This window comes from Neophocaena asiaeorientalis, unplaced genomic scaffold, assembly GCF_003031525.2.
Source record: "Neophocaena asiaeorientalis asiaeorientalis breed wild unplaced genomic scaffold, Neophocaena_asiaeorientalis_V1.1 scaffold855, whole genome shotgun sequence".
NCBI lineage: Eukaryota > Metazoa > Chordata > Mammalia > Artiodactyla > Phocoenidae > Neophocaena > Neophocaena asiaeorientalis.
In genome coordinates, this window is record NW_020171823.1 from 105,642 (window position 1) to 119,839 (window position 14,198).

The 14,198-nt window shown below is 37.9% G+C and overlaps 1 protein-coding gene across 5 annotated transcripts in view; it reads left to right on the top strand.

Annotated features, from left to right (window-relative positions):
- Nucleotides 1-14,198, top strand: part of LOC112396051 (probable ubiquitin carboxyl-terminal hydrolase FAF-X) — a 141,388-nt gene that overhangs the window by 21,285 nt on the left and 105,905 nt on the right. For all 5 annotated transcript variants that reach the window (XR_003002495.1, XM_024739549.1, XM_024739568.1 and 2 more), the window contains exons 3-6: nt 6,528-6,673; nt 9,311-9,390; nt 12,233-12,345; nt 13,772-13,990. Coding sequence is in view for 4 of the 5 variants with exons in the window: in XM_024739549.1 (XP_024595317.1) it covers nt 6,528-6,673; nt 9,311-9,390; nt 12,233-12,345; nt 13,772-13,990 (558 nt within the window). In the remaining variant the exon portion in view is untranslated. The remainder of the gene's footprint in view (nt 1-6,527; nt 6,674-9,310; nt 9,391-12,232; nt 12,346-13,771; nt 13,991-14,198) is intronic.

Genomic DNA, 14,198 nt, shown 5'->3' on the forward strand with positions numbered 1-14,198 from the left:
TGAACCAATAAGATGCATTCACATTGAAAATAGTGATTTTGAGGGGAGGGGGTGTTGACTTATTAATGTTTACGTGCACACCTCTTATGTGTGTAGAGATCTCCTTAATTAATTTTATAAATTTATTTATATATTTTATATTTGGCTGCATAGGGTCTTTGTGTGGTTCTTGGACTTCTCATTGTGGTGGCTTCTCCTGTTGAGGAGCATGGGCTCTAGGTGTGCGGGCTTCAGTAGCTGTGGCTCGTGAGCTCTAGAGCACAGACTCAATAGTTGTGGCACATGGGCTCAGTAGTTGTGGCACATGGGCTTAGTTGCTCTGCAGCATGTGGATCTTCCCAGGCCAAGGCTCGAACCCGTGTCCCTTGCATTGTCAGATGAATTCTTAACCACTACGCCAACAGGGAAGTCCTAGAGATCTCTTTAATCTCCAGTAATTCTTCCTACCTCAAAGCCTAACTCTCACATATTAGTATAGATGCACCACTTTGCAGGGAGGGTGGAAAGTTATTGTTATGAAGGATATCTTATCCTTTTTTTTTTTAAACACCATTTGTTATTTTTACTGTCATCTTTCATTAATTCCCCTGGGTACTACTGTTTTAAGTTGTTCTCTTTTGTACTTTTTACTTGTTTTTAATGGGATTTTAGGTTCAGAGCAGACTTGAGCAGAAAGTACAGAGTACTTGCCTATACTACCCTCACACCCCCCATCACAACCATCCTTGTTAAAATCAATGAATCTCTATTGACAGATCATTATCACTCAAACTCCATAGTTTACATTATGGTTCACTTGCATGTTATCTTCTGGGAGGATTACAGTATTGTGTTTTACATTTAGGTTTCTGATCCACTTTGAGTTTTCATCGTGAAGGGTGTATCGTCTTGTTTCTGAATTCATTACTTTGCTTGTGGATATCCAGTTGTTACAACATTATTTATTGTAAGGATGTCTTTTCACCATTATTATTGTCTTTGTTCCTTTGTCAAAGATCAGTTGACTGTTGGTATGGGTCTGTTGCTATGTTTCTTCATTCCTTGAACTTTATATTTGTTTTTAGTATGTAAACTTTTAGACAGTTTTCAGCAAATGCAACATAAAGTTGAATTTCCTTTTTTTTCGGTATGCGGGCCTCTCTCACTGTTGGTGAAGAAGGAAGAAGAAATTCATGCTAGGTTTGCAGTTCCACCTCTAACTGCAAAAGGTATAGACACAGTGCATGATAAATGCTTAGTTTAGATGGAAAAGGCATTACATTTGTACAAGGTGTTTTTTTGTTTGTTTGTTTGTTTGTTTTGCAGTACTAGGGCCTCTCACTGTTGTGGCCTCTCCCGTTGCGGAGTACAGGCTCCAGACATGCAGGCCCAGTGGCCATGGCTCACGGCCCTACCCGCTCCTCGGCATGTGGGATCTTCCCGAACCGGGGCACGAACCCGCGTCCCCTGCATCGGCAGGTGGACTCTCAACCACTGCGCCACCACTGAAGGCCAAATTTTGCTTTTGATCCACTCAATCTTTGTCTTTTAATTAGTGTATTTAGACTACTGATGTTTAAAGTGATTATTGAAATAATTGGATTAATACCTTCCATATTTGTTACTGTTTTCTATTCATTGCTCTTGTCCTTTGTTCCTGGTTTTGTGTGCCACTTTCCTTCCACCTTTTGTGGTTTTAATTGAGCATTTTATGATTCTCATTTCCCTCCTTTTTTAGCATATCAGTCATAATTTTTTTTCCTTTATAGTGGTTGCCTTAGTGTTTGCAATATACGTTTCTAACTAATCTGTACATTCACTTTCAAATAACACGATACAGTTATATGGGTAGTTTAAGTTCCTTATAATAAATAATTCTTAACTCCTCCTTCTGGTTCTTTATATCACTACCATTATTTATTTCATTCACCCCAAATCTATTATCCTTAAATATATTGTTGCTTACATTATTTTGGACACATTATGAGTTCACATAAGAACTAAGATAACGAAAGTATTTATTTTGTCTTCACTTACTCCTTTTCTAATGCTTTTCCTTTCTTTATGTAGAACTGAGTTTCTGACCCATATCACTTTTTTTCTCTCTGAAAAACCTAAAATTTCGTGCAAGGCAAAACTACTGACTATAAATCCCCTTAATTTTTGTCTTAAAGATTCCTCCTTCACTTTGAAGTGTGTTCGTTTCCAGGACAGAGATTTCTAGATGGGTGGTTGTTTTCTCTTAACTCTTTGTTTTTTAATTTTTATTGGAGTATAGTTGATTTACAATGTTGTGTTAGTTTCTGCTGTACAGCAAAGTGAATCAGTTATAAATATCCATGTATCCACTCTTTTATAGATTCCTTTCTGTATAGGTCATTACAGAGTATTGAGTAGAATTCCCTGTGCTATACAGTAGTTCCTTATTAGTCACCGATTTTATATAGTACTGTGTATATGTCAATTCCAATCTCCCGATTAATCCCTCCCCCTCTTACCCCCTTAACTCTTGAAATATTGTGGGTTTTTACCCCCTTAACTCTTGAGATATTGTGGAGGTTTTTTTCCTTCATGGCTTCTGAGGAAAAGTCCGCTGTAACTTTTTTTAAATAATTTGTTTGATATGGACCATTTTTAAAGTCTTTATTGAATTTGATACAGTATTGGTTCTGTTTTATGGTTTGTTTTTTTGGAGGCATGTGGGAGCTTATTTAGCTCCCCGACTAGGGATTGAACCTATGCCCCCTGCATAGAAAGGTGAAGTCTTTTTTTTTTTTTTTCTTTTCTTTTTTCAGTACGCAGGCCACTCACTGTTGTGGCCTCTTCCATTGCGGAGCACAGGCTCCGGATGCACAGTCTCAGCGGCCATTGCTCACGGGCCCAGCCGCTCCACGGCATGTGGGATCCTCCTGGACCAGGGCACGAACCCGTGTCCCCTGCATTGGCAGGCGGACTGTCAACCACTGTGCTACCAGGGAAGCCCGGAAGGTGAAGTCTTAACCACTGGACCACCAGGGAAGTCCCGGTCTGCTGTAACTTTTATCCTTGCTCGTTTATAGGAAAGATTCCCCAGCCCCCCAACTAATGACTTCTTTCAAGATTTTTCTTTACCATTTACTTTTTGCAGTTTGAATATGATATGCCTAGGTGCTTTTCTTTCTTTCTTTTTCAAACATTTATCCTGCTTGTTTTTCTCTGAGGTTTTTGGATCTGTGCTTTGGTGTAAGGCATTAATTTGGGGAAAATTCTCAGTCATTGTTTCAAATATTTCTTCTATTTTTTTCTCTTTCTGCATTCTGGAATTCCAAGTATGCACATGTTATACCTTTTGTAGTAGTCCTTCAGTTTGTTCCTCTTTTTTCTTATCTTTTTTCTCTTTGCTTTCCAGTGTTGGAAGTTTCTCTGGACATACGTTTAACTTTAGAGATTCTTTCCTCAGCTGTGTCTAGTCTACTAAGGAGCCCATCACAGGCATTCTAAACTATTGTTACACCAGTTTTGATCACTTGCATTTCCTTCTGGTTCTTTATTAGGATGTCATCTCTCTGCTTACATTACCCATATCTTCTTTAATGTTTACATTTTCCATTAGTGTCCTTGGCACATTAGCTGTAGTTAAAGTTTTGATCTGATAATTCCATCATCCCTCCCATATTTGAGTCTGATGCTTGCTTTGTCTCTTCAAGCTATGTTGATTATCTTTTAGTATGCCTTGTAATTTTTTGTTGAAACCTGTACATACTATATTGGATGGTAGTAAGGAGGGACAGAATTACTGGAGAGGGCTAGTATTGGGTATTTCTCTTTTCCCCTTGTGGAAGGCTATATAGCAGGCTAGAATTTGCTGATTTCCTTATTTCGGGTTGGATAGGTTCTGATAAAAACCTAGGCGATTAGGCTCTGGTAAAAGTATTTCCTGAGGATAGGCGCTATTAAGAACAGAATGCTTGGGGACATATTTCAGAACGGCTACTTTGTACCACCTCCTCCTCCTCGAAACACAAGGGAATTTTTCTCTGACCTTCACTGTGATAACTTGATACGACTTCTGGAAGTAAAACTCAGAAAAGTGTGGAGGTTTCCTTAAGTTTAGACCCCCCTGGAGTTTTTGACTCTCAGACTTTCCATACTCTGCTTCCAGCAGTTAATGAATTAACAGTTTAGGTTTTCTTATCCCAGTACAGTAGTATCCCTCCCCTGCACCTTATCCCCAAGGAATACATTCTGAGACCCACAGTGGATGCTTGAAATTTCAGCTGGCACCGAACCCTGTTTATGTAGTATGCTTTTTCCTAACCATTGGTACCTACGATAAAGTTTAATTTGTAAATTATGCACAGTAAGAGGTGTACAATTTTATTAATAATAAGATAGACAATTGTTGGGGACTTCCCTGGCTGTCCCGTGGTTAAGACTCTGACTTCCCTGTACAGGGGGCACAAGTTTGATCCCTGGTTGGAGAACTAAGAACCCTCATGCCACATGGCTGCCTAAAATCAATAAATTAATTAATTAAATAAAATAGAAAAATTGCAGTAATAACATACTATAATAAAAATCATGTGAATGTGGTCTCTCAAAACACCTTGTACGGGCTTCCCTGGTGGTGCAGTGGTTGAGAGTCCGCCTGCCGATGCAGGGGACACGGATTCGTGCCCCGATCCGGGAAGATCCCACATGCCGCAGAGTGGCGGGGCCCGTGAGCCATGGCTGCTGAGCCTGCGCCTGTGGAGCCTGTACTCCGCAACAGGAGAGGCCACAACAGTGAGAGGCCCGAGTACCGCAAAAAAAAAAAACAAAAAACAAACAAAAAAACACTTGTACAAATGTAATGCCTTTTCCATCTAAACTAAGCATTTATCATGCACTGTGTCTATACCTTTTGCAGTTAGAGGTGGAACTGCAAACCTAGCATGAATTTCTCTTTCCTTCTTCAGAGTTTCACAGGTAGAAAATTCATTCTTACCATAGGTGTTAGTAGCCTTATATGATTTTTTTTCTTCCCTTGTTAATTCAAGAACTTTCAGTTTTTCACCTTAAGAACTTTACAGCTTTTCTTTGGCATTTCTGAATTGCCAGAAACACTATGCTTGTGCTTGGTGGTGATAATTAAGTAAAATAAGGGTTTCTTGTAAGAACACAAGTACTGCATTAGTAGGACAATCTGATAGCCAGGTGATAACCAAAGTGATAATATTCTTGTCCAGTGCAGGACCGGTTGGGCAGGAGCAGGATCCCTTGAGATTTCATCAAGTTACTCAGGGCCCACAATTTGAAAACTTGTGAATTGTTTATTTCTTGAATTTTCCATTCCATAGATTTAAACCACAGTTGACTATGGGTAACTGAAACTGCAGAAAGCAAAACTGCAGCTAAGAGAGGGATTACTGGTCTGGTTTCCATGGAGGTTTCTGCTTGTGGTTTTCTGCTCTGGTAATTTTTGATTCTTTGTGTCCCCCCAACTCTATTTTGATTTTGTGTGCAGCAGTTTTCCCCTTTGACCTTAATTATCTGCTCGCTGTGAGAAGAGTTGTTGATTTTCATTTTATTCAGCTCTTTTATTTTTTAAATATTCCCTTACTGGTTCTTTTTGAAGTATAGTTAATTTACAGTGTTGTGTTAGTTTCAAGTGTACTGCAATATTATTTAGCTCCTTTAATTGTTAGTAAGGAGTGACAGCTTACAAGCTCCTTACATCTTAGACTGGAAACCAGAAGTCTCTTCCTATACATTTACTTTCTTCTTTTTTGTGTACTTGTATTTAAGTATCTATATTTTATGTAGCCTATGGCTAAGTTTTTTTTTTTTTGTAACTTAAAACAACAGCCATTTTCTCACAGTTTTGGTGAGTGAAGAATTTGAGAGTGGATTAGCTGACTGGCTCTGCCTCAGTATCTTTATTTATGGTTGTGGTCAGCATGTCACCTTGGATTATAGTTTTCTCGAGATTTGACTGGGTTTGGTGACTTCATTTCCACAGTGGCTCACTCAGATGACTGTTGGCTGGGGATCTCAGTTCCTTACCATGTGAGCCTCTGTACCTGTGCACATTGCCTTCAAGACACTGTTATAAGTGTCTTCAGGACATGTTACTTAACTTTTTCCGGAAAGATAGCTCTAAGAGAGTCATCAGAAGTTATGGTGACTTCTGTAATGTAGCCTCAAAAGTTACTCTTCTCCACACTTTGCATAAAGATTTGTAATTACGGAGGTTCAGTACAACTGTATTGTATTAGCAGTAAACATTACAGAAACTGATGTTCTCTAATTTTAATCTGGTTAATTCGTGTAGTACAGTGTAGCTGTGAATTAACTTTTTTTTTTTTTTTTTTTTTTTGTGAATTAACTTTTATAAGATTCTTAATTATGTGGAAGAATACTCATAGGTTGACAGGAAAAGATATCAGTGTGATTTCCATTTTGTCAAATATTTACAGATATATATTGACAATAAAAAATTTATATTTTCACATAACCTGTGTTGGCATCTGAATTGCTAAATATTGTACATGTTATAAAAATTTTAATCTGTAATATTTAATTTTAAGGCCTCATCACCTGATTCCTTCAATGAGAATTCCCCACCAGCTCGTCCAGATGAACAAGGTCAAGGTGATGCTCCACCACAGGATGAAGATGAGGAACCTGCATTTCCACATACTGACCTGGCAAAGTTGGATGACATGATCAACCGGTAAGTTCGTTGTTTTGGGCGGGGTTTGTTGGTTGGTTGTGTTTTTTTGTTTTGTTTCATTTTGGGTTTGGTGTTTTTGTTTTATTTTATTGTAGTGTAATTGATTTACAATGTTGTGTTAATTTCTTCTGTATATCAAAGTGGCTCAGTTATACACATACATATTCTTTGTCATCTTTTCCATTGTGGTTTGTCACAGGATTTTTTTTAAAAATAATTATTTGCTTGTGTTGGGTTTTCATTGCTGCACACGGGCTTTCTCTAGTTGCATTGCGTGGGGGCTACTCTTCGTTGCACTGCACAGGCTTCTCATTGCAGTGGCTTCTCTTGTTGCGGAGCTCAGGCTTTAGGCACGTGGGCTTAAGTAGTTGTGGCACATGGGCTCAGTAAGTTGTGGCTTGTGGGCTCTAGAGCACAGGCTCAGTAGTTGTGGCACACAGGCTTAGTTGCTCTGCAGCATGTAGGATCTTCCTGGACCAGGGATCAAACCCGTGTCCCGTGCATTGGCAGGCGGATTCCTGCGCCACCAGGGAAGTCCCTGTCACTGCATATTGAGTATAGGTTCCTGTGCTATATACAGTAGGACCTTGTTGTTTAGCCATCCTATGTATTATGGTTTGCATCTGCTAATCCCAAACTACCAGTCCTTCCCTCTTCTAACCTTAGGGTTAGTTTTAATTTTTTTTTTTTTAATGGAGGCAATAAACTAAAAAAACCTATCAGCATTGCAGCTGGTAGTAAATGAGAAAAAGTAGACTTCAATGTCATAGTCATCTTACTGTCCTTTTTTTAAAATATATATTTAAATTTATTTATTTATGGGTGCATTGGGTCTTCGTTGCTGCATGTGAGATCTCTCTAGTTGCAGTGAGCGGGGGCTACTCTTTGTTGTGTGCAGTGCGAGGGCTTCTCATTGTGGTGGCTTTTCTTGTTGCGGAGCACGGGCTCTAGGCGTGTGGGCTTCAGTAGTTGTGGCTCACGGGCTCTAGAGTGCAGGCTCAGTAGTTGTGGCTCATGGGCTTAGTTGCTGGGCGCCATGTGGGATCTTCCCGGAACAGGGATTGAACCCATGTCCACCATGCATTGGCAGGTGGATTCTTAACCATTACATGACCAGGGAAGTCCCTTACTGTCTTCTTAATAGCCTTCACATTTTAGTCATTACCAAATACTTTATAACTCATTGTTCCTAATGTAGGCATTTGTATGGAGTTTTTTGTTTTTTGTTTTTTTCTGGTACACGGGCCTCTGTTGTGGCCTCTCCCCTTGTGGAGCACAGACTACGGACGTGTAGGCTCAGTGGCCATGGCTCATGGGCCCAGCTGCTCCGCGGCATGTGGGATCTTCCCGGACCGGGGCACAGGCCGTGTCCCCTGCATCGGCAGGCGGACTCTCAAGCACTGCGCCACCTGGGAAGCCCTGTGTATGGAGTTTTTAAAATTGAAAGACAATGATGATAAGGATAAAGCTGTTAAAATATGATGATATGTGACCTTACTTGGTATGTTTCTTGCGTAGAACTATATGTGGATATTTCCTTTTGAGTGTTTATGCAGTTCGTTTCTCCATGGTATACTGGCTACTAGAGTTGCTAAGTGACTTTTGTTATTTCTACGATGTCCATTTTCTATAGGAGTCCACTTTTTCTCATTATTACCAGTAGCAGTGCTGATAAAGTAGTGCTTTTCTAGTTTATTACTTCCAGTTTTTTACGGATCAACAACAGGGTCCTACTGTAAGAGATTGTATTATTGTTTACTGTCTGATGCTTGTTGTTATTACTAGAGTGTACTTCTAATTAGAACCAGAGGACTGAGTTATAGTAAATCCTTAGTGGCAGGGAACTAAAAAAGATGCTTTTCTGTAACTAAAAGTAACCCAAAAAGGTAGTATCAGTTTATGTCTAACAGATGATCTGTAATAAGAAATCTTTATCAAAATAAGAATATTTGGGAATTTTGCTATATTTCAGGAAAGGGCTTAAGGGACAGATAGAAGTAAGTTCTTTAGGGGAAGTAGTGGGTTAGTAGTGGATATATTCCTAAATGACTGAGCTTTTTTGATATTGGGGAAAATACTAATTGGGTATGGTGGTAACTGTATCATTGCTTTGATGTTGAAGTATACTTATTGTATAAAAGCTTGGAGACCATATGAGTCCCATAATCTTCAGGAGAGGTTGAGAGATCGTCCTGTGAAGGTGAATTGAGAAACGAGCCATTTGTCTTCTCATTTCTTTTGTCTGTTGTGAAGAAGACAAAAGAAAAGGGTTGTCATACTTGTTTTTTTCTCACTAATAAACCTGAACCTCAAAAGAACACTTTTCCTACTAACCTTAACAACAGGTATACACTTAATAATTATTTTTAGTTTTAGTGGTCTGTGAAAGTTATTAAATGAATTCTCCCTTAATGCTATGTCTGTAGTTTTAGTACTTTAAAAAATTGTGTGTGTAAATACAGTAGCACTAAGCAAGTAGTTTGCCAATCTCTTTTTTAAATTTTATGATGAATACATAATATAGTCAGGGTTTCTTCACTTTTTTATAGTAAAAGCAATTACAGTAGGTAAGTTATTTATGGTATTTCATTTGTGCTCAAACAATGCAGCATTTTAAAACTCTATGATAATTTTTAGGCCTCGATGGGTGGTTCCAGTTTTGCCGAAAGGGGAATTAGAAGTGCTTTTAGAAGCTGCTATTGATCTTAGTAAAAAAGGTGAGTTTATATTTTACTGTACTTTTTATTATGTATGCTATTATATACTTTTTCACATTAAAAAAAATTTTATTTATTTTGCTGCGTTGGGTCTTTGTTGCTGTGCGTAGGCTTTTCTCTAGTTGTGGCGAGAGGGGGCGCATGGGCTTCAGTAGTTGGTGGCTCACGGGCTCTAGAGCGCAGGCTCAGTATTTGTGGCGCATGGCCTTAGTTGCTCCGCAGCATGTGGGATCTTCCCGGACCAGGCTCGAACCCATGTCCCATGCATTGGCAGGCGGATTCTTAACCACCGTGCCACCAGCGAAGGCCCCACATTGTTTTTGAAGGCTTTGTTTTTTTCAGTTATAAAATCCTAGACTACACTATATCGCTAAACTTTCTAGTAGGGCTTATGTATATTAAACTTAGAGCAGAATGTTCATAGAAACCTTAAGACAGCCTTTAAGGACCTCTGAGTCCTTTAAAATATAATGCAGAATTTTATATGACTATTCATGTTTCTTAGAACAGGATCTGTTGTTTTATATTTTGAAAGAAGTTGTTACTCAAAAGTCAAAAACATTTTTTGGAATGTAATAGATTTAAAAAATCTGTTATGTGAAAGAGTACACATTATAGCATATTTTACAGTTTAAAAACACTGTGTGGCCATATGACTTCAGATATTTTTGTAGTTTTTTTTTTTTTGGTACCTAAACCATTTATATTTGAGAAATATGTTAATTTGCAAAATAATTCAGTAAAAAATATTTTAACTCAGCCATTTGAATCACTTACTAAAAAGCCAGTGAATCAAATGACATGCTAATGGAAGCCCCATCTGTTATTGTCATTGTAATAAGCTGTCAAGATTGTATGTTTGACATTTTTTTAAACACAGAAAGGTTTTTTCTGAGAGAGATAAAAAGTCTTGGGAAATAAGGGTGTTTTGTGTGTGTGTGTGTGTGTGTGTGTATTTTAAAGCAATTAACAAAATATGTTACCAGTTGTAAAAGTTTTGTGTTGCAACACATCATTTTTCAACGAATTTCTTCTAATAGGTGCACCTGAATTTTTGTAGCAAATGACTAATTTTTGTTGTATACTGTACTTGATTAAGGCCTTAAAGGCCAAAACAAAGGGCAGTAGCATTATATTTTCTGGTTCATCCAATGAGGAGTTGAAATGGGCTATCCACAGATGTATTTACTGAGTGTAATGTCATTAGGCAAATTTTTAACATCTGTGATACCTTGGGAAATCTGTCTGACTCCATGGCAAGGGTAATAATTTTATTTAACTTATAGAGACCTAACATTTAAAGAATGTTTCATGTTTTTATTTTATTTTTTTTTTTGCGGTACGCAGTCCTCTCACTGTTGTGGCCTCTCCTGTTGCGGAGCACAGGCTCTGGATGCACAGGCTCAGCGGCCATCGCTCACGGGCCCAGCCGCTCCGTGGCATGTGGGATCTTCCCAGACTGGGGCACGAACCCATGTTCCCTGCATCGGCAGGTGGACTCTCAACCACTGCGCCACCAGGGAAGCCCTCATGATTTTTTTAAAAAAATCTTACAGACATAATCTAGTGTCCTATGAAAATATCTTACCAGATAAAAAATGTTTCTCAACACTCAAAAAAAATTTATTGTGGTTAGTTTGGGTTGTATTTATTTATTTATTGAAGGGTTCATGTACTAGACGTGTTTAGGTCCTGACAATATGTGATGAACAAAAACTGAAAATGCTACTTAGTTTAAGAGCATTGCCATTCAGTGGTTGTATATCATTTTCAGGGGCTTTTCTCCACTTTTTTCTGGGGTCATGGTTACTGTATGAAGCAAAGTTTACATTTTTATGGAAGATCCTGGGTTTAGCTGACATACCAATAAGTATATAATCGAAAGCACAGTATAATTTATTGTACTAATTTAGTTTCTGAGTTAAGACGAGTTACAAGTTATCTTTTTGGATGAAGGCACATGAGTCTGTTCTATTAAATCACACAAAAGTAAAAAGAAAATTCTTAGATGCCAAGAAGAGAGAGAACTAATTAGAAAGACAGGATTCATCTTTAAAATTTTTTTTCAAGTAAATTTATTTGTTTACATATTTTATTGTTTTTTGCCTTCGTTGGGTCTTTGTTGTTGCACGTGGGCCCTCTCTAGTTGCAGCGAGCGGGGGCTCCTTTCTTTGTGGTGCATGGGCTTCTCATTGTGGCAGCTTCTTTTGTTGCGGAGCACAGGCTGTAGGTGCATGAGCTTCAGTAGTGGTGGCTCGGGGCTCTAGAACGCAGACTCAGTAGGTGCGGTGCACGGGCTTAGTGGCTTCGTGGCATGCAGGATCTTCCCGGGTCATGGCTCGAACCCGTGTTCCCTGCATTGACAGGTTGATTCTTAACCACTGCGCCACCAGGGAAGCCCCTCATCTTTTAAATTTGATGATAAATAATTTACAGGCAAATGAAGTTTTTAAGTCACTGTTTAAAAGTTTGAACTGTTACTTTCAGTGAGTAAAAAGAAATGGTTTGTATTCCCTGTCTACCCAGTAATTGTCTTTGTTTTAAAGTCTAGTTTAAAAGTCTAATTTCAGAGCATTTTCATCGCATTCATTAATTTGATATAGTTTTATACAACTCAGTGTTACTGAAGTTTATTGAGTATAGTATTTCATTTTTCTGAGTTACATATTTTCAGTGTAAATAAGTTACCATTTAACCTCTCTTGATAATGCCCTGTCTTGTTTCAAAAGCTACAGTACTATTTTTTAGTTGGAAACTATAATAGTTCAAAACAGTTTAATGATTTAACTGGCCAGAGAACTTTTTACTTTGTGTCAGGCTTAATTTTTTCACCTTTTCTTAGGTCTCGATGTTAAAAGTGAAGCATGCCAACGTTTTTTCAGAGATGGGCTAACAATATCTTTCACTAAAATCCTTATGGATGAGGCAGTGAGTGGCTGGAAGTTTGAAATTCATGTGAGTCTTATAATTTATTTTGGAGACTCAGGTTTACATGGTGATCCCTGTGGGTTTGTCTGGAAAACATTACTGTGAATAATGTATCAACTCTGCTGATGTATTTGATTCAGTTAAAGGTCTTTTAGAATGAGCTTGACATTTTGAGTTATGAAACCTTTGCTTCATCTCTCACCTGGAACCCCAGGTCCCTGTGACCTTGTGTAAGATACCATATTTCATCAAATGTATTGGGTTGGCCAAATAGTTTGTTCAGGTTTTTCTATAAGATGTGATGGAAAAACCCAAACAAACCTTTTGGCGAATCCAATATGTGTTGTTAATTGGTAGAGTCCCCCTGATTTATTTACCAGTAAGAAAGATAAATACCCCAAATGGGGAATATAATAGGAGACTCCCAGTATAGATGGCTACCAAAGGGTGTGTGCAGTTTCATTGCAAATGTAGCTGGTAATTAAACTCATCATGTAGAAATGATATCTTGCAAGATATCTTGCACAGTTTAACCTTGGCAGTGAGTAGAGAGAAAGAAAATCATCCCTGGGAATTTAAAAAACTAGTATGCCCACAAGTTTGTGGTATGAATTCGAACTCAGTTTTAATAGCAAAAGTCAAACAGAATTTAAAGTAGTCTAAGATTGGTTGTATCTTCAAGTGACTGCATCAGGAAACACAAGTACTCTAAGGTAACACCTTCAGTCTAGGACAAAGTTAATTCAAGCTACCATTAATTCTAAGATACCCTCATATTCCAGAGATTTTGAAAGTGAAAAAGTATGCATCTTAATAGAAGCATTGAAGCACTATAATTATTCCAAACCTCTGGTCATTTATAAAATGGGATTACTCAAAAGTTATGAAGTAAACGTATACTTTTTTTGTGAATTTCAACCTAGAAAGTATAACTTAGACATTTCCCACAAATACTTGTGGCTTATTATATAAATCCTTACATTTTCTGATTTGATGTGAATTTTTAGCTGTAGAAATAGACATTTTGGGAGGGATCTGTGAGTTTTGAATTGAGGCTTAGATTACACATCTAAGGGTCTTTGTTAATTTACATGACTTAAAATGTTTAAGTCATGGATTTTGGAATTACTGCCTCTAGAGTAGAAACTCCAAAAAAAGAAAACGGTAATTTGCACGTTCCTGTGCACATAGAGCAGAAATAGACCACCTCTGGTGCCTACTTCATTTATAACCCTTCTCAAATACCTTTTGAAATTGGGTGCAATACTATTATGAAGTGAGTAAGTATAAATTAATTTTTCTGATATGTCAGTTTGATCTCAGTATTTGTTAAATGATCATACGTATAGAAAAATGTTGTGAGATCATTATTAATGAGATTTTAATGTTTTGTTGTTTGAAATTGCAATGTTTTCTCTTACTGAATCAACTTCTCCACCCCCAATATAAACAGAGGTGCATTATTAACAATACCCATCGCCTAGTGGAACTTTGTGTGGCCAAGTTGTCCCAAGACTGGTTTCCACTTCTAGAACTTCTTGCCATGGCCTTAAATCCTCATTGCAAATTCCATATCTACAACGGTACACGTCCATGTGAATCAGTTTCCACGAGTGCTCAATTGCCTGAAGATGAGTTATTTGCTCGTTCCTCAGATCCTCGATCACCAAAAGTGTGTTGGTTTGTTATTTTCAAAATTAAATATTAAAATTGTTTTATCATAAAACTGTAGAGTCATTAACCTCCTTTTAACTTAATGATCAGCACATAACCTTGTTATATGCTTCTTCTTGGGGCCTTCACAGTTGTCTTATATTCCTCAGTCAGTAGTTTTCCACAAAGTCTTGTGTATCTGTAGTTCTTTCTGTGGTTTTCTTGAA